The sequence below is a fragment of the Phyllostomus hastatus genome, unplaced genomic scaffold, assembly GCF_019186645.2.
Source record: "Phyllostomus hastatus isolate PE091 unplaced genomic scaffold, TTU_PhHast_1.1 phas_contig_495, whole genome shotgun sequence".
NCBI lineage: Eukaryota > Metazoa > Chordata > Mammalia > Chiroptera > Phyllostomidae > Phyllostomus > Phyllostomus hastatus.
In genome coordinates, this window is record NW_025333895.1 from 6,978,511 (window position 1) to 7,006,045 (window position 27,535).

A 27,535-nucleotide genomic window follows, 5' to 3' on the forward strand; every position below is an offset into this window, starting at 1 on the left:
ATTCTTCGGGCTTGCTAACAGCCCGAGCAGTGCAGACGCAGGTCCCGAGAGAGGATCTCGTAGAAAGATGTTCTCGGGCCCTGCAGCTGGGACGAGTGTGCGTGGGCGTGCACCGCCGCACAGCGGGGAACTAGCCCTTGGGACTCGTTCACTCAGCCCTCGGCCCCGGGCCAAGGCCAGGCGGCAAAGGAGACACAGAGAGCCCTGGTCCCCACGGCGTTCCCACTCTAACCGAGACCCAGGGGCAGGCAGCGGTAGACCCCTTGGTGCAGTGGGGACGGGGTGGGGGGGCTACGGAATGAAAGCCTCACGGGAGCCCCGAGCCGGAGGAGTCCTTCTGCCCAGGCACCGAGCCACACTCCCCCTCCCCAGTCACTGACACAGGCCGGCAGAGACCTGGTCTGTCCCTCCCTGCCACACACAAGAGCACGAGACGCAGGAGAAAGGACGTAGGTCAGGACGTCCTTCCGAGTGTCTGCTCCAGGCCCTGGCCCAAGAAACCAAAAGTGCGAGGCCGAGCACAGACGGACAACACCCCACCCCTGACCTCTAAATGCCTTCCGACTGTATTTCAAGGAGAATGGGAAACAACCCGATGTGCACAGCAACCTAAATAAATACGTACATAAATAAAATAAGGAAAAAGCAAGCAGAGGGAGGAAATGAAACGGGGCTTGTGCAGTTCAGCTCTGCACCCGGTTGGGCAGGGCCTGCACCTCCCTGTGCCTGGCTCTGAGCCCCGAACTCCCAGCACTGCCCACGGATGGTGTCTTTCTGCCGCTGGGTCAAGACGGTGTGACAGCATTTCATGGTGTTCTCCTCCCTTTCCCAGCCACAACAACAATACTGAAAATATTCAGGTACACTTCAACCCTGCGCAGAAAGGGCGGCCACAACTGGCAGAGACAGTCCCAGGCTGGAGGCCCGTCGTCGGGTGGCCCCGGCTGGCCGGCCAGCCGGCCCTGTGCGAACACGGGGCCAGAGTGGGGCTCCGGGGCGTGGCCGGTGTCCCCGCCGCTCCTGGAGACGGCGGCGGTCCCGCGGGGGAAACGCCAGAGCGGCGCCGAGTCAGACGCGCGCGCGCGGGCTGCTAATAACCGGCTCGGCAGGGACGGTTATTGGAAACTGATCTCTTCCTTATTAACCCGGCCCCACAATGCGGAGGAAGATCTCTCCATGTTCTAGAATGCAAACAATGTTTTAATCTTTAATTATATTCTCAATTTCAGCTCTTCTGGAGAGTTACAGCCACCCAGGCCAAGGATTATTTCTTTATTACATAGCCTCTCAGTGGTATTTAATGAATATTATTGCTTAACACTTGCCAATTGGGGAAAGAAGGATTTGGTGAACTTCTACCCAAGTTTTGATGACTTTTTCCAAAACTCAGGAAATCTACAGCTGCGAAGTTCCCTGCTTCCTTTCGGGGACACTCTGTACAGGCTCGCCAGCCCAAGCTGGGGGGAGGGGATGGGGGGTGCCCGCCTGAGCCCTCCACACCCCACACCCCGGAAAGGGGACTCGGGAAGTGACGCTCTGTACTTCGGGAGCTCGGGGCAGAGAGAACCGGCCTGCCTGCTCCTCACTCGGGCTGCTCCCCTGTCGTGTGCCCGGAGGGAAACTCGGCCCCAGGGAAGAACAATGCCAAAAAGAGCAACTCATCAACACGTCACAAAGTCTGCCCTCAGCAAAATACCGAGACCCTCGGGGGGGGGGGCCAAACAAAGCCCCAGTACTGCAGAGGAAGACCGGCCCCTGGAGGAGGCATGTTCACAGCCACCATTCCAGTGCCACCTGCACGGGGGCGTCTGCAACGGCGGGGCAGTAGGGTGGGGGGAGCTGCAGTTTCAGGCCCGCATGGCCGAGGACGGCTCCCAGAGGGCGGCCTTGGGAGTCGGACACGCAGAGAGGACAGGACGACGCCACGGTTGGGAGGAGGCGCGGGCTTCCTGCGCTTCATTCACCCCACCCGGTGCCTGCTGGCTCGGCTCCCAAAGCCACGGCCACAAAGCCCCACGCTTGTGCGTCACCATCTCCCAGGACAGGGCGGTGTGGCCGCTCTGCTCTGCTCGGTGTGGCTCCATCCAGTCTCACGGGAAGCGGAGGGCGGGCCGAGCCTCCGGCTTTCAGGCGCAGCAGCAGCAGCAGCAGCAGCAGCATCCCCACCCCCCGGAAGACCCAGTCACCCTGGTGAGCACCTGTGTCGTTTTCAGGGACTCGGTGTGCAAGGCGGTGGCAGAAAAGGAGTCTTTCGGTTCAACTCTGGCGATCTGTCGCTCAGACACTGGGCCCCTGGGCGTGCGTGCCGTCACCATCCCTGTCACCTCCGGAATCGGTGGCGTTCCCTTCCAGCAGCCCTGTCCCTGCACGCGGTTCCCGTGTTGTTGCTGTTCCTCAAACGTGGGGCCGGTCGCCCAGGAGCAGGAGGGGGCGAGTTCCCTGCTGTTAGGCCTCCAGGGAGTGGGCGGCCTGTCGTGCGGCGACGGGTAAGGAGCGCAGCAGACCCCGAAGGACTCAGGTGTCGTTCTGAAAGGGAGTTCGAGGGGCTTTCTTAATGACAAAGCTATTTTGTGGTTACGCGTGCTTGTTGTGAAGTTTTGTGATTAGTGTTCTACAGAATACAAGCAGAACATGGGTGACTGATTAATATACAAATTTAAATATTCCACAGATAAAATTATACTACCTTAAAATCTAACAACTACACCCAATAAATATTGAGACGTGATATAGAACAATAGGACAATACAGTCTTTTTGGAGGTTCTTTTTTGTTTTTAAAAATTATATATTACTCCCTGGCTGGTGTGGCTCAGTGGACTGAGTGCCAGCCTGCGAACCAAAGGGTTATGGGTTCAATTCCCCTCAGAGCAGATGCCTGGGTTGCAGGCCAGGTCCCCAGTAGGGGGCGCACGAGAGGCAACCACAGATTGATGTTTCCCTCCCTCTCTCTCTTCCTTCCTCTCTCTCTAAAAGTAAATAAATAAAATCTTTTTTAAAAAATTATATATTACATACGCATAGAAAAAAGTCTAAACAATATCCATCAAAACCTTAACAGTAACTTTCTCAGGGTGGAAGTGTTACTTTGTCTTTTTGTTATCTTTCTTCCCCCCAACCTACAGTAATGCGTACATTCCTAGTGCCCCCATTTAACGACCATTTGTACAGTCCAGCTAAGCCAGCCACTGTGCTGTGCCGGCGTTTTCACCCCCGATGCCTGGAACAGCGGGCACCGCCGCCGCCGCCACCACCACCAGGTACAGACCCCGCCGCGGGACGGGGCCTCTGAGGGCCCCCAGGGCGGCGCGCGCCCGTGGGCTCAATGATGCGAAAAGGCGACAGTCGATTTTCACAGGAAACTGGCTACCCAGTATAGGAAATCATTTCAACGCTGTATTCTTAGCACACGGTAACCACTTTTCTCTTCGAAACTAAGTGTTTTGAGTGATTTATTATAAATGTATAATGACAGTTGTGAACACCTCTCTCTTTTTTTCTTCCTGGCATGAGAACAGAGTCTGTTGATTGCCTTGCTGCTTAAAATAGTTTCTGAGCGTCCTCATAATAGCGTGTCACCTGTAGCAGGCTCCAGGCCGATGCGAGTGAACAAATGGCAAACAGATGGGCTGGGCGCTGACTTCCGTCGAGAGGGAGTTCGCAGCTCACGCCTCCCGGCTCCGGTCTTACGGGGCCGCCGGGATGTCGCTCTCTTCTCGCCAAGTGTGCCGCCCCGGCGGGCAGTCCATGCAGGGCAGGGACGAGTCACGAGGCCCGTCGGACTCCAGAGAGCGGGAGGCCGAGGCTCCTGGAACCACTGCACCGACACACGGGACGCGACAGACACGGGGACGCTCCCCGGGACGCTTCGGCCGAGCAGCGAGGACTCCGTCGTCCCGCTGCAGTCACAGAGGCCCCGTCGTCCCTGCAGAGCAGGGCCCCGGGGTCTGCGGCGGGCGGGAGGGGGCTGGTGGGTCATGCCCGTGCTGTCCCGGAAGCCACCATTCATCGCGAAGAAAGCCTGACAATCGCCGAAGCGGGGGGCGTCTGACAGTGTCCCCCAGTGAGACACGAGGTCCCCGGGCCACCCGGCAGCCTCCCCAGGCCCTGCCTGGCCTGTCTCCTCCGCACCCGCCAGGTCTCCCCCTGACGTCACCGCCCCAGGAGGCCTGCTCTTGACTGCCCGGTTCACACAGTGTCGCCCCCCCCCACGCCCACGTGGTCCCTTCTGAAGCACCAATCATAACCAGAAATGTTTGCATTGCATTGATCAATCTGTTTAGAGGTGCTTTATTTTTTATCCTCACTCAAGGACATGCTTACTGATTTCAGAAATGGGGGTAGGGGGGTAGAAACATCTACGTGAGAGACGAACATCCATCTGCTGCCTCTTGCATGCGACCCAGCTAAGACCGAACCCGCAACCCAGGCACGTGCCCTGACCAGGGGCCGAACTGGTGACCGTTCAGTTTACGGGATGGCGCTCCAACCAACTGAACCACAACAGCCAGGGCGAGGAGGTGCTTTTACTTATTTTTCTCTTCCCCAGTAGACAAAAAGCTTCAGGAAGCTGGGGCCAGGTCTGTCCTGATCCTGACTCCATCCCCGGAGCCTAGGACAGGGCCTGGCGGACAGCAGGTACCATAAAGATCTGCTGATCGACAAGAAAACGAACGAAGGCAAACGAGTGCGCTTCATCCGCAAACGCTCCTCCGGACCGGACGCTTTTACACGGGGTTTGTAACCGGGGGTGTAAACGGAACAGGTTTGTGCGGGAGGGCTGGAGGACACCGGGACGAGTCTGAGCCCAGACCAGCCGGCGGGGAGCGCCGCCCCTCCCGGGGCGCGTGCGTGCCGAGAGAACGCCAGCGGCAGACGGCTGGCTGCGTCCGCCTTTCTGATCCCGCGGCACCAAGCGAGCCTCGGCCCTCACCCTCGGGGGTTCCTGGCACAAAGTAACCCAAGAGGTGAATGAACGGACCAACTGTGGCGGTATTCAAGAAGGAATACTAGGTGGCGACAAAAAAAAAAAAAAAAGAGCCACCGACCTGGATGAGTCTAACAGACACTATGTTGAGTTTAAAAAAACAGCTGACACAAAAGATTACGCATGTGATCTGCTAGCTCCCAGTTCAAGGACAGCCAAGTTGAGGAACGAAGCCGGAGCAGTGCCGAGTGAGGGGAGAGCGGGGGTTCGTGTGCACACTGCGGCAGGAGGAGGGGCCCTGAGCGGCGGACCTGGGCAGTGGCGGCCACGGGGCTCGATCTGCGTGCGGTCACGTGGAGGGGAACATCATCCCCCACGTGAATATTATCAAGCCGTACACCTTGTGAACCTCACAGCTCTCTCTCCTGCTGAGAAAAGGGCGCACACACTCCTATTTATCAAGAAAACAGAAACGGAAACGAGTGGGCCCAGCAACCGCAGCCCTCCCGGGTCCCGCAGGCAGCCGGCAGCTCGTCCCGGCGTGTCCCAGCGTGCCCCTCGGCCGTCCCGTTTGTCAGAAAGGACGGCTGTACTCACCCGCCGCCTGCCGTGGGGGTGCGACGAGGAAACAAAGAGTAAGCGAGGAGGAATCTCCAAGTCCCGGGTGGAAAAGTCACACACACAACAAACACGTCAACTGTGAACTGTGGTATATAACTGCTTCAGTTAAGATCTATGTAAAGTGTTACCTATGTGCCGGGTTTCTAATTTTAACAGATACTCTTCTGAAAGAAAAAAACAAACGGGGCAAAAAGTAACTTTTCGGGAGCCAGAAACAAGCACAGAGGAGAGCACCCCGGGGACAGCAGCCCCGCCCCGCCCGCTACTCACTGCGGTGGTAAGACGAGGGTGGTGGGCTGGGCCTTGGGTCTGCGCTTCGCAGAGACGCCCATCTGGTTGGCAGAGCGTTTCAGCGACTGCTGATTCAAAAGGCCGGACGCCAGGCCTGCGTGGTACTGCAGCTGCGGAGAACGACAAAGCCAAGGGGGGAGAGTGAGGTGTGGGGAGGCGGGCCAAGGGGCGTGACACCAGCCACGCTCGATCCGTTTCACCCCTTTACAACGTGTTACACCACTTCAAGTGCGCCTGCTAACACTCCCCTTCAAGGACGGCATTCGGGGGAGATCATCAGAAACACAGGAAAAGCAACGGGAGCAGAGCTGCTCATCACAGCACCACGTAATGACGAAGGACTGGAAGCCACCTACATGCCCAGCGAAAGCTGGGAAATTGGTTAGTTATAAGAATACTTTTACTTCACTTTTTTTCATTGAAAAAAGAAAACAAACAGGTTACACTATAGACAGATGCTTAAAAAGGCGCTCTCTGCAATGTTAACAGTGTATTTCTAAGTCACAGAAGTAGAGTAATTTTTACTTAGTTTACTACTATTCACATATACTTTATGTAAATAGTTTTAAAACCGATGCCATTTTTGTAAGAAGATCCATTCGCTCCTAAAGATAAATTAGTTCTGGAAACTCTCGCTACTGTCACGTCCTGCGTATAACAAAAACCACGTAACTCGTAACTCGGGGCACCACAGCAAGCCAGGAGCGTGGCGCTGCCACGACAGACTCGAACACCCCAGGGAGTCAGGGTTCAGAAGCACTGGGCCGCCGCTCTCAGTGGCTGAGATACAAGCATCAACCATAATAAGCTCAAGAGGATATTTTACAACGACATATACACAAACGGATACACACGCTGAGGAGGAAGAGAGAAAGAAGTTCATTTCACTCCTTGTACACATAACGGGAACACAATGGGCTGAGGAAGCGGCATGCTTTCAAATGGGCTCAGGGCCAGCTTCCTTTGCTTGTTCTGGACAGACGACGGAGCTTTGAGGTTACTCAGATCATTTCACTTCTCTAGACCTCAATTTCTCCATCGGAAAAGAGAAGTAACTGCCTAATTCTAAACCAAATGGGACTTTTAAAAAAGCCCACCTTGCCCTGGCTGGTGTGGCTCAGTGGACTGAGTGCCAGCCCGAGAACCGAAATGCTGCAGGTTCGATTCCCGGCCAGGCACATGCCTGGGCTGCACACCAGGTCCCAGCTGGGGGGTGAGGGTGTGGGCAAAAGGCAACCGATGGACGTTTCTCTGGCACAGCAATATTTCTTTTCTTCTCCCCCCCCTCCCTTTCTCTCTCTAAAATAAATAAAATCTAATTATATCCAATTTGACATGTGATAGTGACTTCTATCTTCCTTCCTCTTTTTAAATCCCATACTTTTGTTATTTTAGATCATAAGAGTTGTCATCAATCTGTCTATCATGAAATTATCCTTGAAAGGTATTCTAATTTTAAACAGATGTGAATAAAACATTCAAATGTGAAAATGCCAAGCTAAGAATCTGGATTGAGACCATTTATAACATCTAGTGTGTTTCTTCCCCCTCTCTCAAATTAAGCAAGGTCTTCCCAGCATGTATTGAGAATCAACTGAACATACACACAGTAATTCATTCTGAAGCTCTGAATCAATTTCTCTTTCCCAAACGCTCTTCAATGGGCAGATTTCCTCTGCAGAGTCAGCTACATTACAGCTCATGGTAATGAGGCTGGTGACCACCGTTTAAACGGGGCTGGGCCCCGGACGCAAAGGCTAACAGCGTTCTGAAGGACAAATGGCCTCGCCCGCAGCCGCTGGGCTGCACACAGACAGAGAAGGAAAGAAAGCAGAACCAAATGAAATGATCTGCTTCTTGAAAGTGGCTATAAAGTGAAGATATCCAGTCACCCAGGAAGGCCGAAATGTCTGTGTTTGGAGCATCCGTATTGCTTTTTAACTGCCTCTTGATTTACGTGGCCAGCCTGCGGCGGGAGCCTTATGGCGGCACAATGCAAGACAAAGATGTATCACATTTGTAATAAAAACGGAGCTCCTTTCAGGGTGGAAGAGGGGGGCATCATTTGGTTTTAACAACTCATCTTAGACCAATGAATTTTGCTCGAATTTGTTTTTCTCCTACAGAGTTCTTAAATGGGAAATCGATGGCAGCGAGGGGCAGTACAAGTTTGAAAGACAATGTTTCAAAATGTCAGCTGCTTGGGTTTCGATCTCCCCCGCCAGAATTTGCAATGAGTGCAATATGCACGGGGCTTTATGGAATTAAAGGGAGAGACGGCTTGGCAGGGGTCCCCCCCGGCCCCAGGAGCGGGTGCTCCTTCGGACTCGCCTGCGCTTTGCGTCTCGTTAGGGTCCGTGCAAGATCAGCCCTTGCAGCCCTGCTGACTCTGAGTGGAGGCGGCCTGCTAACTGTGCGGAGTGGCAGGGCGATTCTGCCCACCTGGCAGCGTCCTGCGCTTCGCTCAAACAAACAAACAAAAGAAAACCAAAGCAGCAGAAACGCACGCGAGCGGCTGCCCGTCTTTCAAAGGGCTCCTTTGTGTGCCCTCAGCCCCGCGGGCGGCGTCAGTGTGCGCTGCGCCCCGAGTGCGCGTGGTGTGGACGGAAGGGCTCCTCTCCCCAGGGCCAGGCCCAGGCCCACTGACTCACGGTGATTAAGCGGCACTTGTTAATCACATGCCCCTACCCCGGCTTCCAGGAACACGGCTCCGACTGTCAGGATCTATAAGGGCCCATTAAATATTTACTGGACCGTCTTTATAATGGGAGAAAAGGTCAAAGTTAATAAAACTGACAGGCAGCGCCTGTCCAACTGGATTTATACATTATTTAAGCGGCAAATACTCCATTCCATGAAACAGTTTAGATCCGAAAGGACTCTTGGAAAACGTTCATGGAGCCGGTGGTTGTAAAACAGCGGAAGGAGTTCAGAGCGAACCCATAAATTAGCATCAGGAACTCATCGTGGCCCCAAAACACTGCCATAGGTTTTTTCAATTACAGGTTCTGTAATATTTTCTATAAAAATATATTTCAATAAACATACTTTGCTCCAAACGTCTGTGGCATGAAAAGAACTCTGGTTCAAAAGCAACTTGTTCAAGTCCTAGTGCAATTTTTCTCTCCGAGATCAGCTCTGCACTAACCGACGAGAAAAAAATGAAAACAGGAGAAAAAATAGGTTCTGTTCTTTTTAACTCCCACAGCGTGCCGCTGGGGGGGAGGAGGGTTTATGCGGTGCGCTGGGGGCAGGGGTCTTTGCCGCATGGTAAGGTGCTGCTCGGTCCCAGCGGCGACTTCAGGGTCCTCTGGATTCTGAGAACATTTCTCAGTCCCACTCCCTGGGGTGGGCCTAGGGTTCTTCTGTCAGTTCTCCGCCTACAGCCCTTCCTAATCAATTACGTCTGCTCCTTCCTCCAAACGTGGGACAGTTTCAACAGCTCACAGTGACCTTGGGGAAACACTGTTAGGAATTAGAAAAACCTCGATCTGCTGAGTGTTTTTGAACCTGAGGCTGCTTCAGTAATAATAAGTACGTGACGGTGCCGAGTGCCGCCCGGCAGGGGTCCCCGTGACCCCGGGCGGCCGGACCAGGAGCCTGTGCAGGAAGCAATGACGCCCGGGAAGCATGCTCCTGGGCTCTGCTGCTCACGAGAGCCGGGGGGCGGGGGGGCGGGGGGGCGGGGGCGGCACGCGATCTCCCAGGATCCCCCGCCCCCCCCAAGTCTGACTCGTCCGGGTTCTGAAGGAGTCTCGCGGGGAGCTGGTTTCACCACAAACTAGTGAAGTACTATGCCCACACCTCCGCACGAGAGGCGAGCGAACCTTGTACCCCCGGGTAGCCTAGGCCTTTACAGAACCTGTTTTTAAGGAAGCCTGAACGATTAAGGCCAAGTGCAATAAGCTTTAATATGCTTCCGATTACAAACGGCACACACTAGAAGGAAATGGTAGGAAGGGAAATGATGAAGAGCAGGAATCAAATGCCAAGTCTCTGACTTAAATCTTGGGTTCAGAAAATCTGACACACAATCATGCCCCGCCCCCGCCCGTCTCCTGGCTTCGGTTTCCACGCCGTCCTAATACACGGAACAATGTCAACAACCCATGGAGCTCTCCTGCCTGCCCCAAAACCAGTAAGAAACACGCATGCTTTGCGAGGGGCAGGGGTCTGAGGAGGAGACAGGAGAAGGAAACCGCTCACGCCGGTCCCCCCCAGAGCACCGTCAGGCCAGCAGCGCTCAGGTAGGCCGGGGACTCCCCAGCTGGCGTGCGCAGGCCCTCCCTGGCGCCCGGGGCACAGCCGCTCCTCGGGCAGCGCCCCCCTGCCCAAGCCAGATGGCCCGAATCCCGCGCCGAGGACACCTGACACCCCCAAAATCTCAGAGCCCATAAGCCAGATCAGTCAAGGTTTGATTCGTGCCACTATGAACATCATTACTTCCTTGTCTAGGGGTCACCGAAAACTCCTTGGGTGGGGGTGGGGGGTCTCCTAAGGCATGGTGCAACGTACTTTTAAAAGTCTCTTCCTGGATAATCCCCTGTACGTTTCTAAGGAACACCAGCAAGGCACATTGATACTTCTGGTTGCTGAACCTTCGGCTGAAGAACGAGATGTGCTGAAGCCACACCTGACCCTGGCTGGCTTGGGCCGGGGGGCCCTCTGGGTCAGCCTCGCTGCCCCAGGCACAGCGCTCCCGACTGCAGTGGGGCCCAGCACCCAGGAAAGGCAGCCCTGGGTTAGTTCTTCGTCCTGCAGGGAAGCCGGCCACCCAGGGAGACCCTGCAGGCGAAGACCTCGCTGCTGCTCACTCCGTGTCTCGACACCGCCCGGGACAGCGCCCTGCACACAGGCGATGCTGAGGAATCTGCCAGCTGATGAGCGCACCGCCCGCCAGGTGAGCACCAGGGCTGGGCCTGGCCTGTCACGGTAACCCGTCCAGGGGACAGAATGGCTCCCTCAGACAGTCCTCCTGGGGCTGGCCTCTTGAAAAAGCCAGCACGCTGCTCTGCGGGTGCTGGCCGTCGTCACAGAGCCGTGCGGGAGTCCCTCCTCCCCTTCCTCTAACTGCCCAAAAAGCAGGTGCGTCTGATGCCCGGTGCAGACCTGCAGCCAGGTAAAGGCACCCCCAGGGACTGTGCGTGGATGACTTCGCTGCCAGAGAAAGGCCTTGGAGAAGCCACCCCCACGCCACCCCGGTCCTGTTTTACGCTGGAGGGGACGCCAGCTGAGGGCGCGAGTGACCCCAGGCGGCCCCGCTCCTCGGGGGGAAGCAGGCCTCCAGCACACGCCTTACAGGCCGCTCTCCCGGGGGCAGGGTGGGCCACGTCGCCCTCCCTGGCGGCGCCGGCTGGCCCCGGTGCCCTCGCTCCAGCAGGCAGGCCAGCGCCCCTTCCCCGACAGGGGCCCCGGCTGCGCTCCAAGAGCTGCTGCGCTGGTGGCACGGCGCTCGCTGGCTCCTGTCACGCCGGCCTCCTCTAAGCACCGGGAGTCGCCTCTTCTCCCTTCCTGCCCCCCCGTCGCGTCTAGCACGGGGGGTCTGGGGAAGCTCTGTCTTACCGTTTCAAGGTTTTAAGATCATTCAGGGTTAAAAAAAAAAACAAAAACAAACCCTTGGAGAAAAGAAACCTAGAAATCCCGGAACTCCCAGTGCTGCCGGAAAACCTACACCTGGACTCAGCAGGAGCACACCCCGTCCCAGCAGCTCTGATGCCGTGGGAGGGGGCGGCAGGCCGCTGCCTTCCGGGCCTGCAGACCCCCTTCCTGTCCTGGGGGGCTGCGCGTGCCGTCTGTTTTTATTGGGGGTTCTCTTCGAAAAGCTGTATGATGCGCCCCGAGAGCAACAAGAAAGGACGTTGTCCACGTAGAGTCACCTCCTCCTCGGAACACCGACCGACACGGCCACCGCTGGCTGGGAACCGCACGTGCCCGAGCTCGCGCCCCCGTGCGAGGCACGTGGCGCCTGGGTCACGCCGCACCGAGTGTGGCGGGGACGTGTGCAAGGGTCCAGGTGGGGGGGGGGGTGATAATTTGCGATTCTCACACAGTCCTCCTCCCCCTAAACCATTAAGCTTTCAACTAGAACCAAGATTTGTGCAAACACAGGAACGCTTCATCACCACGTGGAGTTGCAGAGACCTTTGCCCCTCGTTATTGAAACATGTTTTGTTTGCAGCTAATGAGAAGGAATCATGCATTATAATAAAGCTCGGCTGCTTCTTTTGAACATAGCTCTAAGGAGAGAAACAAGCAGGCCCGTCTGGTATCATCTGTGCCAAGAAAAACCACCGCAGAAAAATACCATAAATCTAATTGTTTTACTTGGATTTTTTATCTAAATATTAGATAATGGTATTAGCGTCTTTCCTCCTTTTATCTCCCAACACTTCTTCCAAACAGCCAGTATTTCTTAAAAAAGAAAAACAACCTTAGATTTGACTTTTTATGGGTAAATGATCTTTTTACTTGGTCAAAACAACATCAATAAACCATAAGAAGGAAGCCTCCAATTTATTTGCCTATTTGTTCTCCATCGGGGAGCTGGGCTTCAGGCCTTTCAATTACCCTGAAAGCAGGACACCCGACCAGGGCCGTGCTTCCCGCTCAGCTGCAGCACCACCGACGTGCCGAACGCCGCCCGGGTTCCTTTGTCCCCGCGCACAAATCCTCAACTGTCCCGACTTCACAGGCTGCCGCAGACCCGAGGGGACAGGCGGCACGGTGGTGGTGGTGCCCTCCTTTCTCAGACAGCAGTGCTGCCTGGGGTCTCTCAGAGCCGCTCCCCGGGACACCCCAGAACTCACACCTTTATTAATAGCCCTCCTCACAACTGGGCCCGTTGGCACCACAGCTGCACGCATGTCGCCGTGCGCCAGAGATGCCAGTCAGCGGGGGACGGCGCCCGTGTCTCTGAGCAGACTCACCAGCGAGGCGAACTGTGGCTGCGGCTGAAAATGGAGGAGATGACCTTCACGGGGGCGGTCTGTAAGGAGAGAGGGACGGCGGAAGGAGGCAAAGAGGAAGAGCCGAGTCCCAGTCTGTTTGTTTTTCTAACCCGACAGCACGTGTACGTTTTCCATAGTCCGTGTCACCTTGCACTAGGTCAGGGTGCTGCACAGCGATCACACAACCGTGTGCTCCACCGAGCGCCCCCCGTGTTCCCAGCACCCACCTGGCACCACACACAGTCCTCACAACGTGACTGACCGTCTCCCCTGCGCTGTACCTGCTGAACACCAGCTTTTTAAACACGTACTCGAGGCCTGATGGATCAACAGTCTAAAAACCAAAACCAGACTTATGTCTAAAGCCTTTTCTAACATTAAAATTCTATAATGCTATAAATATTTCTCTATGAAAATGCAGTCTGAACTTGACTCCCTCGTATGAAAATCAACACTGGAAAATTGAAACACACTTAGGAAATGCCAACATTTCATCAGCCACCCGAAGTCTCTAACTCGGGCCGTTACTGGGGGGCGGGGCGGGGCCCCCGGTGAGGCCTGCCGCCTGCTATGACTAGCTGGAGCCCAGACCTGGGCCAGACACCCGCCGGGTGTCAAGTGTCTCCTGACCTACGGCCTTTATCCGTGTGTCATTCTGCCCAGACACACCCACGGGAGGCATGGGGAGAACGGAGTATTCCCACACTACAGACACATCCCTGAATGTTTCTTCCTCCTGAAAAGAGAAAACAGAAGTTCTTGAGCTGAGAAGTGAGTGAAGTGAGAACCACCGGCTGCTTCTATAGCTCGTACCTGGACACCGAATGCTGAGCATTGGTCGTCTGCCTAGCTGTCGCTGAAAAGATTTCAGTCAAGAAACCAGTAAACGTGATTTTTTAAAATAACCCATCCGACCGATATAAGATTACAATTAGATTACTATCCGCTTCTTTCGTGAGCAGTAGAAATGATTCCTATGTGCCTCCTGGTCAGCCCAGACTCGGGGGGAGAGCCTGTCCTCTCTCTCCCACGTCCCGAGGGGGTGGCTCTGCCCCCAGCCCGCACCAGCCCGCTGGCCCCCTTCCTCACACCTGTAACTCACAGGAGTGTGAGCGAAGGCAGAGCAGGCGTCAGCCTCCGGGATGGGATTTTCCTGCAGTAACTACGGGGCTACGATTTCTTTTGTAAGAAAAAGAAAAAAGCAAGTCACACGTACTAACAGTGGGTTTGGGTTTGGTTTAAAGTGAGCGCCAGACCAGAGTGAGTTCTCTGCCGGTCAACACAACCCGGCTGCGATTTCTACTCCACCTCCTCTGGCGAGGGGCTCGGGGGCGTCTTCCCCGCCCGGACACAAGTCGGAGGGCCCTTACCGGCAGAGGCGGCGTGCGACCTCGAGCGAGCTTCCCTGCGGGTGGGCGGAACCTCAGCCCTCCCTCACTGGGGCCGCCGCACTCCCCGGTCACTCTACAGGTGACCCGGGACTTCAGTGAGCAAAGCCACGCTCAAGCTCTCGGAGTCAGGGAGGGTCATGTGCAGCGAAGTGCCGAGCCAAGCGGCTGGCGCACACACACACTCTCAACAAGTGTCAGCGATGGCCGTGCACACGCTGAGGCTGCTGAGCCAGTAACACTCAGACTGAGCTCGGGGCTGCCTGAGCCCACAACCGGAAGGCCTTGCTTCTGGCAAAAATCAAAATTAAAACCTCCCCTCCCCTGCCCCCAAAGACACCCTTCGCGGCGATGAGCCAGTGAAAACCAGGCCTGTTCTAGAACGGACCTGAGGGGGGGGCGGGGTACAGGGAAGGCTGGACTGCAAGGGAGCGGGTCCCTGCTCGGGTGCAAGTTCCTGACTCCCATGATGCTCTGCAGCCCTCCTCCAAGTCTCCCAACTCCGTTCTGATGAACAAGCCGAATGACCAAAACGGGGATCAGCAGCCGCCAGCTCGGAGTGTCTAAGAAGGGGCAGTGACAGCACGGCCATCGCCAAACGCCCGCCCCGGACGAGGTCCCCAATGTGGGAAGCAGCCCTCTTCGGAACCGGAAGTGCGAGAGTAGGCAGCAGGTACCCCATGCAGCGTTTCCTTTCCAGCCACGGTCCCCAGACAGGCTGCCCTCCCCTTCAGGAGCTGGCGTGCGAGGAGCTGGGAGGAGCTGGCGTGCGAGGAGCTGGGAGGAGCTGGGGCTCGGCCAGGCCAGTCCCAGAGCCTCCCCGGACCACCCTGCACACGGCCGGCCGCTGTGCACTGCAGCGTGCTTCACCGCGTCTCCACCTGCACTGGTTTCCTAGACCGCTGCCGCCGGGGTCAGGCCCACCTCACACCAGACCACCGGTCCAGCCAGGGGCCCAGGGGAAGTTCCTCGAAGGTTCGCTGAGGACGGGATGGCTTGATGGGTGCTCAGCACCGCGCCGGACACGGGCCGACACGTGAGGGGGCGTCCTCTGCTCTCGGAGGCAGATCCGCCCGGAACGAGGGCTCCGCGGGGGCAGCCGAGAGCGCCCCCGGGCTCCCAGGCTCCACGGTGCGCCCGAGTCTTCACCAGCGCTGGGCGCAGCAACGAAAACCCAGCAACGACACCAGTGGCCAGTGGGTCCACGGACTCCCTGTGGAACGGCAGCACTCTGAGGCACGCGACATCGTCAGCCCACAGAGCCGCCCTGGGAGGTCGGCAGCACTGTCGCCTCTGGTGCACGGAGAGGGAAGCAGGGGCACAGCCGGTCAGTGGCAGGGCCACGGCCACAGAGCCAGTCAGTGGCAGGGCCGGGACCGGAACCGGCGCAGTCTGGCTCCAGGGCCCCTGCTCTGTGCCCACGACCCCGCCGGCCTCTCCAGAGCTCAGCATGTTCCTGACAAGCGTTTTCTAAGTAAACGAACCATTACTAAACAGCCAAGCATGGGAGGAACTTGGGTTCGGAGCCCCCTTCAGGCATAAGGTCCCACGACAAGGGGGAGAGGGAACTACTGGGTCCCCCGGAGCCCTGGCTTGGTCATTTCACGTCGCAACGAGCGGTCGCACGCAGCCGACACAGCTGTGCCGTGCGGCTCCACGGGAAGCGGGGAAAACAGGAGAGGTGTCCACCACCAGGCCTCTTGGGACACGTGCGCGCAGCTCGCCGCCCTTCGGAAACAGTTCCGCCAGTGCCCGCCGGTCCCCCCCCCCCCCCGGGCGCTCAGCTCTGACTCCCTGCCCACTCGCTGCCTCTTCCAGCCCAGCAGCAGCTGCGGCTCCAGACTCGCCCTTGCGCTCTCCGCCAGGGCTCCGCCCGCCCGCTGCCGTGTGCACATTCGCACACGCACCTTTTCACCCACTTAGTGCCTTCTGGCGTGTCGCACCCGACAAGGGGGGACGGGGCGAGAATCTGCCAGCACCGAGCCATAATTAGTTTTTGCAACACAAAAATGTATAAAAAGTTCTGGGAGTCAAACGCTTTCTCATCAGTGTAGGTGCCGAGGCTCCGTGGCAGCACAAACTGACAGGTGCTGACGGGAGTCTATTTCAGTCTCAGTTTATCTCCCTCGGTGGGACCAGCCGCACCACCGGCTACACAGTGTCTGACTCCAGGGTCCTGCCCCGGGCCCCGCTGGGGAAATCAGTGTGACACGTGGTATATGAACCATACCCGCTTTCAACAATCCAGGCACCTTGGTACCTGCTGGCAGCCTCCGGCTCTGGCACCATCCCCGGTGCAGCGGCCACAGCCAGCCTACCGGGCCCCAGGGCGCAGACACCCCCCATGACCTCTGAGAGGAGCTGGCCCTGCCTCCCTCCTCACCTCTCCGGACACCCCCACACTGGTGGGCTCCCCGTTCCTGGTGCACCAGCTCACTCCGGCCTCGGGCCCCTTCTCTACCTGCGGAGCTCTCCTCACCCTGACCCTGCTGCACACATGACAAGGTCAGTCATGCAGGTCCCAAGCTGCGTGTCCCCTAAGAGCCTTCGGTGGCCCCTAACCTACAGAGAGGCCTCGGGGTCCTCTGTCTCACCACGGTGTTTACAATCAAAGCAGTAAGCCAGGGGAGGTGTTTCGCACCTACTGTTTGTTTCCTTGTTTGGTGTATGCTCCCCCACCTCCCCGCCACCACCTCCCCCACGAGAACACACAGTCTCCGCCAAAACGCAGACTTCAGCGATGTTCTGAGTCACTGCTGGAGCTCCGACACCTAGAACAGTGCTTGGCGCAGCGCTGCGGCTCGGTAAGTGCTCACTGAATGAACGAGGAAACACTCGCACGCGGCCTGCAGGCACTGCACAGCCAGACCCACGCCCCTGCCCACACGAAGCACAAACCCACACGACCTGCAGGTGGTGTGTACAGACTTCTCACAGCTTCTGCGGACCTGGCCCAGCAGACAGCGGGGAGGGCCACTGAGGGCACTGAGCGGGGAGTGGGGCGGTCGGAAGGCACTGGAAGCTTCCAGTCATTCTTCAGAACAACAGCCCTACATGGTCTGCATCAGGGTCCTCCGTAGAGTGTGTGTTGGAAATGCAGGTTACCGCGTCGCCCTCGGATGTGAGGGGTCGGGATTTGTGCCCAGGAGCCCCTGGGGGCGAGGGGCTGGGACGGGGGGTGGGGTGGGGAGTGGGGAGGAAGCGCCCAGGCGGCACTCAGACACTCAGACACACAGACACACCGAGGCTCCAACACAGCCTCGGCACAGCCTCGGATACACCTGCTGACTCGCTGGCTGACTCGAGAAATCGGCCGCTACCTGGAACCCCCAAGAACACGCGGCAGAGGGAAACCTCGGACAAGTCTTGGCGCCTGCTGGCCCAGCACCAGGGCCCGGGCCCCGCAGTCAGGATGCCGGCTCCGTGCCGGCAGCTGAGGGGGGCGGGCGGCAGGACCGGGACCAACACTGGAGACGAGCGAGCGAGCCTTCAGACCTGGGTCTACGCTGGTGCTGAGCCACACCTGATCCGAACGCGCAGCGCAAGAGCCTTCAAATAGTTAAATTTCCAATCTTGATAAAAAAGAAAATCCATCAGATTTGATTGATAAGTGTACTTTTTAAAACCAAGAGTAAAAAAGTGAAGATTGGCAACATTTTTCGCCCCATAATTTGCTTTCTTTGCCTTTTTCCACAGCACTGCCCATAAATCAAAGAAGCGTTAAAGCGGCACATACATCACCAGCCGGCATTTCGAAACGGCTGCCGAGTCTCTTAACAGACACAGGCCAGGGCACAGAGAACCGTGGCCAGGGGGCCGAGATTAACTCGCAAGCACTGGCAGAGAGTTAATTAAGTTTACAAATAACACTCCGACGAACAAATTATGATATTTAATAAGAGCAGCCTCAGCGGAGCAGGGTTACGAGATACGGAGGGGGTGGGGAGGGAGACGAGCCAAAGGTCTTTCCGACATGAATAACGCACACTTGAACGAGCCGCCTTCCTATGAGTGAGCGCGGAAATCTGGGCCCAGCTGGGGGAAGCGGTGCTTTGTCAGGCGCACGCGGGGCTTGCGGGCTGCGTTCTGCCTCGCCCTCGGGGAGAGAGGAGGGGGTGGGGGCGTGGTCCCAAAGCTGGAGATCAGCGCTTGCAGGCCACTGCGCGTGACCTGCTCCTGGAGCTGGACTGGCACAGAGGTCAGCACAGAGGGACTTAAAGGGGCCGTGCTTCCCACACAGAAGAATGCAAGGATCCCCCAAGGGCAGAGCACGGTAGTCCTCGCTTACTGGCCGTAGGTTTCGCAACTGTAAGCACACTGTATAACGAAAATCAATTTGACCACGGGATAATTAACATAAACAAGAGTTAAGCTCCTCCGGCATCTCACCAACATAATAATGAAACCATTTTGAATGAAACAGTGGTACTGAGGGCCAGCTGCACTTGAACTGGCGGCTCGGACGGTTCCCAGGACAGGAAGAGAGGCGCCAAGGCTCGGGCTGCTCCGACAGCAGGCGACAGGCTGGGCGCTTAGCCCACAGCCACGGCTTTGCACCCTCCTGCAGACCGCAAGTTCGCGATCCAGGGCCCGCCGGCAGATTCGGGTCTCGGTGAGGGTCTCCTCCGGGCTTGTGCGTGGCCACCACGTCACCATGTGCTCACACAGTCTTTGTGCGTCCCCAGACAGAAAGAGCTCTGGCCCCTCTTCCTCTTCTTGTAAAGATACTAAATCCCACCCTGGGGGATCGACCCTCCCGCCCTCCCCTGATTACCTCCTAACACAGCCCCACTGGGGCAGGACTTCAACACAGGAGTGTGCGGGCGGGGGCGGGGACACGAACAGGCAGTCCGAGGCCGCACCGGCCCGGCCCAGCGAGGGCCTGGCCACGCGCTCCACCCCTGTCCCCAGCACGGGGCTGTCGGCCCTGGCCCCAGAGTCGGGCTCCGCCTCGGGAGCCCCCGCCACCCCTCACCGGGGCACTGCCCGGCCCCGCACGGGGGCAGTGGCTGTGATTCCAACGGCGTTGCTCCTGCTTTGAAACACTGTCACCAGCCGCCAGGCTCTCTTGCCCTCCGCCACGCACCCCAGCAAAGCTCTTGGCTGGGCACCCAAATAACGGGGGCGGCTCCACTGAGACAGGTTTCAAACCGCCTGTCGGTAAAAGAGGGGGAAGGGCCAGTCTTTTCTTCTCAAGAACTCGGTGTTTCGTTTTCTCCCCCTCCTCCTACATAATGAAATATTAGCATCAGAGAGATGGTCTCAGAAAGCGTGCGAGGGGCCTGGAGATATATTACTCTATTTCAAATCACCAGCACACAAATGTCTGCACAAATTCCTTTGAATCTTGCAATGAAAAGGAGACCCTTCATGGAAAATGAAAGCCCATTACATCAAAATGTGCTTTTCACAATACAAAGTTAAGGTGCCGCGAACCTACGTGTGAGAGGAAGCAGAATGTATTCCAAACAGGAGCCAGAGGTCCTCCTGCTGCGCCCGGCGGAATGGGCAGTCGGGGCCCCGCTCGCTCTCCCTCCGCACACCGCCGGACCGCGGCACAGGAACAACCTGGGGCTGCGCCCGCAGGGGTAAAGGGAACAGCAGAGGAGACAACAGCAGAAAGGGAGGTCAACATAGTCTCAGAAGACAGGAAACAAGTGGGCCAGAGCCACCTCCGCGGAGAGAAGCAGGGGGAGAGGCGCCCCGCCTTGGGACAGAGGGCTGGGAAGGCAGCAAAGAGCAGCCGGAGCCGGATTGCAGGGTTCACAGAGGCCGAGGGAGGGGGGGCACGCGGGGTGTGGAGGCCAGGTGTGGGGTGAGCACGAAAGCGCCTGGATGGGCCATCGGGGTCGCCGACCCCTGGGCGTCTCTGGGCCACACAGGAAGAGGAGTTGTCTCGGGCTGCACAGTGAAGACACCGTGACACGAGATCACAAAGAAATCTCATCACGCTGTCAGTAAATTTGCGTGGTTCTGTGCAGGGCCGCAGGCTGGACACCCCCAGTTAGGTCTTCTCCCAACACCCCGACGCCAGCAGGTGCGCTCGCTGGAGAGGCTGGTGAGGAGAGGCTCAGGGCTCGGCCGCGGCCGGGACCAGGGACAAACCGGCTCTCCGGACGGCGAGACAGCCCCCACCCCCGCCTTCACACAGAAGAGCGGTGGTCACAGCACGCTGCATGGCTCGGCCGTGAACAACCGTTCACGGTCCTAGTAATACCAAAACTGAGTATCAATTAAGCAAATCAATGGGAGAAGGGGATTATGGAAGTGAAATCCTTATCTTCCAGAGTGGGGTCAGAGATGACGCCTAAAATGCAGTTTAAACAAGTTACTTGGAAAAGCACAGGCGAGCCCCCGGAGAAAGAGCTGGGGGAGCCGAGAGGGGTCCCTCCTGAGAGCGCCCCGTGGAACAGAAGCAAAGGACTCGTGCTGCTGCTACAAATCTTGGAGGACGACCTGCCGGCCTTTCCGTACTCCTTTGATGAACAGTAAAATTATGCTGGTTGGCGGGGGAGAAGCCTCCAAGTGAAGCAGGTCCTGAAAACGTAAGCCCCTGCACACCACAAAATGTGTGTTGTCACCTGGGGACTATTAGTTTGCTCCAGTAACACTTAATTTAATTTCCTTTTACTGCGACAGTTACAGGTTTTTACAATAGCAGATGCCTTCCCTCCCACACATCAATTAATGTGCAAATCCACTCAGGTCGTAGAAATAATGAGGCGCGGAGACTTTGCACCAGCGAGCCTGCCATCAGAAGGTGGGCGTGGTGGGCGAGTGCTGAACTGAACGGGGCTGCTGGCAGCCCGAGGCTCGCCGGGTGGGGTGGGGGTGGGGTGAGGGCGGGGGCGGTGCGGCGGGCCGGCACCGCATCAGCCCACCAGCCCCAAAGCCCTGACACCTCATTAGGTGTGTACCAAGAAAGCCAAGATTTTTGAAAAGCAGTGATGTGGCCCTCGGAATCCAACTTGGGTCTATAATTTGGCAAAACCACCTCTTAAGCCCACACGTTTGACCTTTTTCCTTCTTTCTGCAAGAGCCGAACCCAAGTAACCAATGTTGTTTCCAAACTGGTTGAAAAAGACTTACGCCACTTCCGCTCTGCCCAAGAACTGCCTCTCGTCTCCTTCTCACTGAACTCTCTTTTGTAACGACCTAAACGGTGAAATGGACAAGAAGTCGAGTTCTCACTCTCGCCTGCACCGACGACGACGCTGCGTGTGGAACACGTCATCGACTGCGGACCTTAACCCCCGGGGGGAGCTGCCGGCCGGAGGCAGAACTGACGAGTGGGACCACAGGGGCCCCCTCCCAGGCTCCCCCCTCCCCGGGTCCAGGACGGGCTCTTCTCTGCCCAGCCTCCCTCGAGGTGCCCCGGCCCCTCTCCCAAAGCCCGGCGGTGGAGCCACCCTCCTCCGGGCAGGGCCCTTGCCTTCTCGCCAGTCTGCGCTCTGCTGCCTGAGTGTGGACGAGCATCTCAAGGCCCTCCTGCGGGGAGAAGCCCCCGTTCCGACCAATTAAACAGCCGTCCACACGGCCTGACGGGTGGAACATCAACCCGTCTCCTCTCCCTCAGGGTCTGGACCAGAAGGAACCCGCCCCGCCCCGCCCCACAGTGTGCGTCCCACCGGTCTCTCTGCGTTCTGAGGCCATTTTCCCCGCGCGCTCAGGAAGGCCGCCGGGGGCCGCCCTGCGGTCCCTGGCCCGGCGCCGACTGCCACGGGCAGGGGTCAGCCATGTTTGAGGAAAGCTCACATATGACAGACCGGCCACGAAGACCCCGGGACCAGGAAAACCCACCGCTCCGCGTCCACCTGCACCCCACCCCGGGCTCCGCCAAGCGCCGTTAAAATGCCAGCAGAGGCGTTTTGGGATCTACAACCAGTTGACATTTTTTCTAAGAAAATTTAAATTTAAAAAACTTGGGTACATTTAATCTTGTGAAGTACCACCCGCCTCCCCTTCCACTCCCCTAGAAAGGGCGAGAAAATTCGCCGCCAAAGGTCGCCCCTCCGCCGAGCGTCCTCGGAGCGTGGCATTTCAGCCCCCGCGCTCGCGCGGGCAGGTCCGCAGCTGCTCTGGGAGCCCGGCCGCCGCCGCCACAGCCGATGGGTTACGGATGGGGCGGCTCCCCCCAACCCCACCATCCCCCCGCCACTGTCCGTCAGCCCAGTGCAGACCCTTCGCGCCCCCTCTAGGCCCCTGGATCCTACCCGGCACAGAAGCCAGCGGAAGGCACCTTCCTTCCCCGTCAACCCCCTCCCGCTCAAGAATCCAAGGACATTCCTAACTTGGTGATTAAAAATGCACTTTTTATTTCAGAAGTTCAACCACAACACATTCTCTTCTTTAAAAATTTTATAGCATCTACACTTTCAATTTGAGACTTTTCATTCATGCTAGGTGAGCCTCTTATGTTCTATATTAAATGCAGGGCATGTGTGAGCAGCACTATTAATAATATAACAGTGCCAATCTCCGAGGCGGCGACACAGCCGCGGCCCACGGCCCCGCAGGGACGGACGTGGACGGCGGGCGCCCGGCAGTCGCTGCCAGGGATGTGGGGACAGCGAAGGCAGCGTGCTGCCCCCCCCCCAAGCCCCCGCCCCCCCCCCGACTCCCCCGCCCCGCCCAACGTGAGAGTCAGGAGGGAGTTTTCCTTTCTCCCCCAGAGGCACCGCACATCACTGGCGCTCGTAAACACACGCAGAGCTGAAGCAGAAAACAAGTGGTTACCTTTACTAGACTCAAAAGAGAAAGGGAAGGTGCGTTTGAAAGTGTTCACGGAGAAATGGAGGTCGTAAATTCATTGGGGACGTCAGACTCGGAACCGAAGGTCGCCAGAGTCACGGGTGGTGACGGTGAAACTAAGTCCGGTTCGCCTGTCTCCACGAGCCGGCCTCCGGACACAGCCTGCCGCCCGCCGGGACCCGCCGGGACCCGCTGGGACGGCACCCCAGAGCTCCGTCCCAGGATGCAGCTGGGCGACGGCCCCCAGGGCGTCTGCAGACCACTCACGAGGTCCCCCGCTCCCAGGCCCGACAGAGGTTACAATGAGCCCGTGACGGAGAACTGGGCCTCAGAGGGTCGGCCGGGTTTGGCACGTTCCCGACGGTGACGCCCGGCAATCGCACCCGCAGCGAGCGAGGGCGGGCCCCCCTCCTGCGCACGGAGGACTCGGGCAGGTGGCCTGACCGCCCCGACGGGGGCCTGCACCTTCCCCCTGCTGGGCTGCGAGCAGAGCTCAATGGGAAAGACTCGAGGCAGGGAATTGCTGCGTGTGGGTCTTCACGTGAAACACCACGCTGCGACGTGTAGAAGGCAGGGGCTGCGTGCTGGGACTTCGGCTCTGAAAACTGCCTGTGGAAACGGCCCAGTTCCCTCGCAGCGTAACTTCAGCAAAGCACACACCTGCGCGAGCACGCACACATGCACGAACACACACGTGCATGAGCACACCCCTGCACACGTACACACATGCACGAACACACACGTGCACGAGCACACCCCTGCAGGCACACACGCATGAACACACACGTGCACGAGCGCACACACTGCGACCCCCAGCGAGCGCACGGACACGGGGAACGGACAAGACCCCCGGCCGGCGCAGCAGCAGCAGCGACAGCACAGGCGAGCCACACCCGCGGGCCTGACGGCCGGCCCACGCCGCCTCACCGAGTACGGTCTCGCCCGTTCCCGACCGACCGACCGACCCTGGTGGGCAACAAAACGCGTCCCCGCTCCTGGACGGGACACACCGCCAGCTCCCGCGGGCTGGGCACCGCCCTGGGCACAACACGGGAATGAAGCGACAACCAAGCAGACGCCCGTCCTTGGGCAGACTGCCTTCCAGAGGGGCCGGGGCGGACCACGACCAGAAAGAGTAAGACGCTGGACGTCCAGGGACGACACAGAGGCGGGGAACAGTTAGGCAGGGAAGCAGTGGGGTGGGGGTGACAGGAGGGCCTCGACGGTCAGCCGGAAGGAGGTCCCACCAGGAGCCTGGACACGGCCCACCCTCCCTCGGAGGGGAGACCCACACCGCGGACTACGTGAGAGCACCCATCCAGAGAAGGTCGGGCTACGGGCAGCGGGGACGAAACACCGGCCTTTCACGAGGGCGCGCTGGCGACTGCACCGCGGCCGTGGACGGGGGTGCCCCGCTCTTCGGGGTGCAGGGCCGGGGCCAGCTCACACACTGAAGCGCCGTGCAAACCCCGCACGGAGCAAGTGTATCGGCGCCGTTTCTCCAACAGGAAGTGCCGAGCATTTTTCAACAATGGGGCATTTTAAAATTAAGGTGTGTGCGCTGCTTTTTTCAGACAAAATGCTGCTGCACACTTACCAGACGAGAGTGCAGGCGTAACTCTTACCCGCACTGGGGACGCGAACACGCCCCGGGACTTGCTTTGTTGTGGTTGCGCTGTACCGTGCTGGTCTGGCGCCGGACCCGCGGGAGCTGCGAGGGACGCCTGCGCACCGTGCACGGTGACGGCCGATACGCCAAGGTGGCGAGGGCAGGTAAGAGGGTGCGGAGCTCTGTGTGCTGTTCTTGTGACCTTCCTGAAGGCGAGGAGTATCTTCAAAGCACACGGTGCACGGAGAGGGGTCTGACGGTGGCCAGCCCTTGCCGGGGGAAGCCCCACGACACCCAGGCCCCGGCCTCCCCCTCAGAGAGGAGCAGGCAGCCGCCCCGGCACCGAGGCGGGCGGAGCGGGGGCGGCAGAAGACCCCTGCCTGTGTGACGCGGGCCTGGGTCACAGGCGGGCGCCCGCCCCAGCGCAAGCTGACGGTCTGGGTGACGGCTCTGAAAACCCGCAGCCTCCTCAGCACAAAAGAAAGAAGACAAAATTACAATCATGTGCTGGATCAGAGCAGAAAAAGAGGTATTTTGAAAGCATGTGAAAAAGCCGGAGGACAGAAATACTCCCCAGCTAACACCGAGTACACAAGAACACCTCGCTTCCCTAGGCGTCGGACTCCGTGGGAACACAGGCCCGGCGGTGCACGCGCTCTGGTGTTTCACTGTGCTAGCCGCCGGTCAGCCTGCCTCCCGCGCCAGCGTCCCCTGCCCCCTGCACGGGAGGGGCGCGCGCGGAGAAGCGGTGCAGGTCTGAGCCCTGGCTCCGCTCCTCAGCAGCCTAGCCGGGTGGTCCCGGGCAAGTGGTGCGACCTCTCCTCCCCCGGCTCCCTCTTCGGTGAGGCTGAGACCACAGTGAGCACACCCTCGGGGGCTGACTGTGGAAACCACGCCACGGCCCTCGCTGCCCAGAGTCGTGACTCTCTCCAGGCATGCCCGGGTACTCCCGGGTACTCCCAGGTACGATGCTGGGTGCCGGGGACACAGCTGTGGAGCGCAGGCAGCCTGCAGCCTGTCGGTACAGACAGACGTGGCCCCAAACTGACAACGGAGGGCCCCGGGGGACACGCGGAGGCGTCTGACAGGAGCGGGCCGAAAGCCCACACGGGGAGGGCACTCTGGCCGCACGCAGGGCAGTGAGAAAGTGGAAGCCAGAGGGGCCCTGGCACGCTGACGAGCGTGCGGGAAGCACGTGCGTGTGAGCCGCGCTCCACAAGGGCAGGGGAGACCACAGGCGCTGCCGGAGCCGAGCGCGCCCCTGTGGTCCCGCTCACACAGCCCCCCGCCCCCGGCCTCAGACAGCGGCAGGCCTGGGTCTCGACGCGAGCGCGCACACGTGAAACGAGCGCGTTCCGGATTCACCGCTCACGGCGCGCGGCGCTGCTGTACGCTGGCGGCTGTCTGAAGCGGTTCTGTGGTTTAGTGTCGCCCATCAGAGCGAAAGCAGGGGCAGGAACAGCTGCAGGGGAAGGTTCCTGAGCCCGCGGTCCGATGGGGCACCCAGGCGCTGGTCCGCCCCGCCTCGGCGAGAGCCCAAGGCACCTACACAAAGCAGGAGCGGGCCGGGCTTTCACGACGGCGGCTCTGGCGGTCCCGCCAGTGGAAGGATGAGTGACAGGCCTGCAAGGCGAACGGCGAGCAGCTGAAATGCACGGAGCGGCTGGTGGTTCCTATTTCAAAACCTAAAGCTTGGATGGCGCAGGGGACAGATGGCTGTGCAATATGCAAACAAACCTGCAGCAACAATGGGCTCGGGCTGGCTGCAGTGGCACCGGGGGCAGACGGGGGCCGCCACGCTGCTCCGGGGACGCGGCCACGGCGGGGCTCGGAGTCCCCAGGGAACATCGCGGAAGGAAGGCCAGCAAGGAAGACCAGGCAGGACCCCCACCCCCCCACCCCGGGCAGCTGCAGACTGGGCGGAGGGGCATGTTTCTCCGGCATGCGCCCCGGCTGACACAGGACGTTCCCTCACCATCTGATCTCTAGATCCAGCAATGCCATGCCACCTGCCTCCGCAACACCAGCTCCAGCTGCATCCCGCCCGCCCCACGAACCCCCCCGCCGGCCCGGGTGGGGTGAGGATGGATGGCGGATGCATCCACACAACTGAGGTGCGAAGAATCCACAGAACTTACAGTCGGGAGGATGCGACATCTCACCCAGCGCACGCGGCTGTTTGGTTTTCGGAAGGCCCAGGGAGAAAGTGGCTTCACCATAGCAACACTCATCCATGTCTTCACTCATTCATTCATTCACTCATTCATTCGTTCACTCATTCACCCAGAAACTCTTTACGGGCCACTCCCTAAAGTGTGCCAGGCTTCTCCTAAGCGTTTGGGAAGCATCAGTGAAATAACCAAAGAACACCCCCAGCAGAAACAGACAGACAGACAGCTCCCTTCTCTTTAAGGAAGACACACGCTGTGTCAAAGACAGCGTGCGCCCCAGTTTCCGAGCTGTGCATAGAGTGGGTGCTGCCGGCGGGGATGCCGCGTGTCGAGTGCGGGGCTTCCTGCGGCGACGACTTCCGAGCAGAGAGACCCGGACTGTTTGGAAGCGCGGTCAGCACAGAGGCCGGGGCAGACGGGAGCACGGCGTGCGTGTTCTGGAGTCAGCCAGGGGGTGGGGGTGGGGGTGGCGGGGAGCACGGGGGTGTGGAAGCCCACTGCAAGTACCTGGCTTTCACTCCGGGCAAGGGGGGCTCACGGCGGGGCTTCGGGCGGAGGAGTGGTAATGCGACAACTGTCCTCGCTGAAGGACACCTGCCCGCTGGCGGAGAGCAGGCTCCTGGCGCAGGGGGGGCCGGCAGGCCCACGGCAGGGCCAACAAGAGCCTGAAGGTCAACCTGGCTCACCGATGGTCCCAAACGCAGCTAAGTGGCGCTGTTCTGGTCCCCGCGCTTTCACCCAGGACTACTGAACCGCAAGGAATGCCACAGGTCGGAGCAACCCCCCGTGGAGTAGAGCAGTTCCCAGATGGAGAACTCTGCTACATGGGAG

The 27,535-nt window shown here is 58.8% G+C and overlaps 1 protein-coding gene across 3 annotated transcripts in view; it reads right to left on the reverse strand.

Annotated features, from left to right (window-relative positions):
* Positions 1–27,535, reverse strand: part of MED27 (mediator complex subunit 27) — a 152,208-nt gene that overhangs the window by 92,455 nt on the left and 32,218 nt on the right. For 2 of the 3 annotated variants that reach the window (XM_045846495.1, XM_045846494.1), the window contains exon 3: positions 5,818–5,948. The exons of the other annotated variant lie outside the window; for it this stretch is intronic. In XM_045846495.1, the coding sequence (XP_045702451.1) occupies positions 5,818–5,948 (131 nt within the window). The remainder of the gene's footprint in view (positions 1–5,817; positions 5,949–27,535) is intronic. 3 annotated transcript variants of the gene reach the window in all.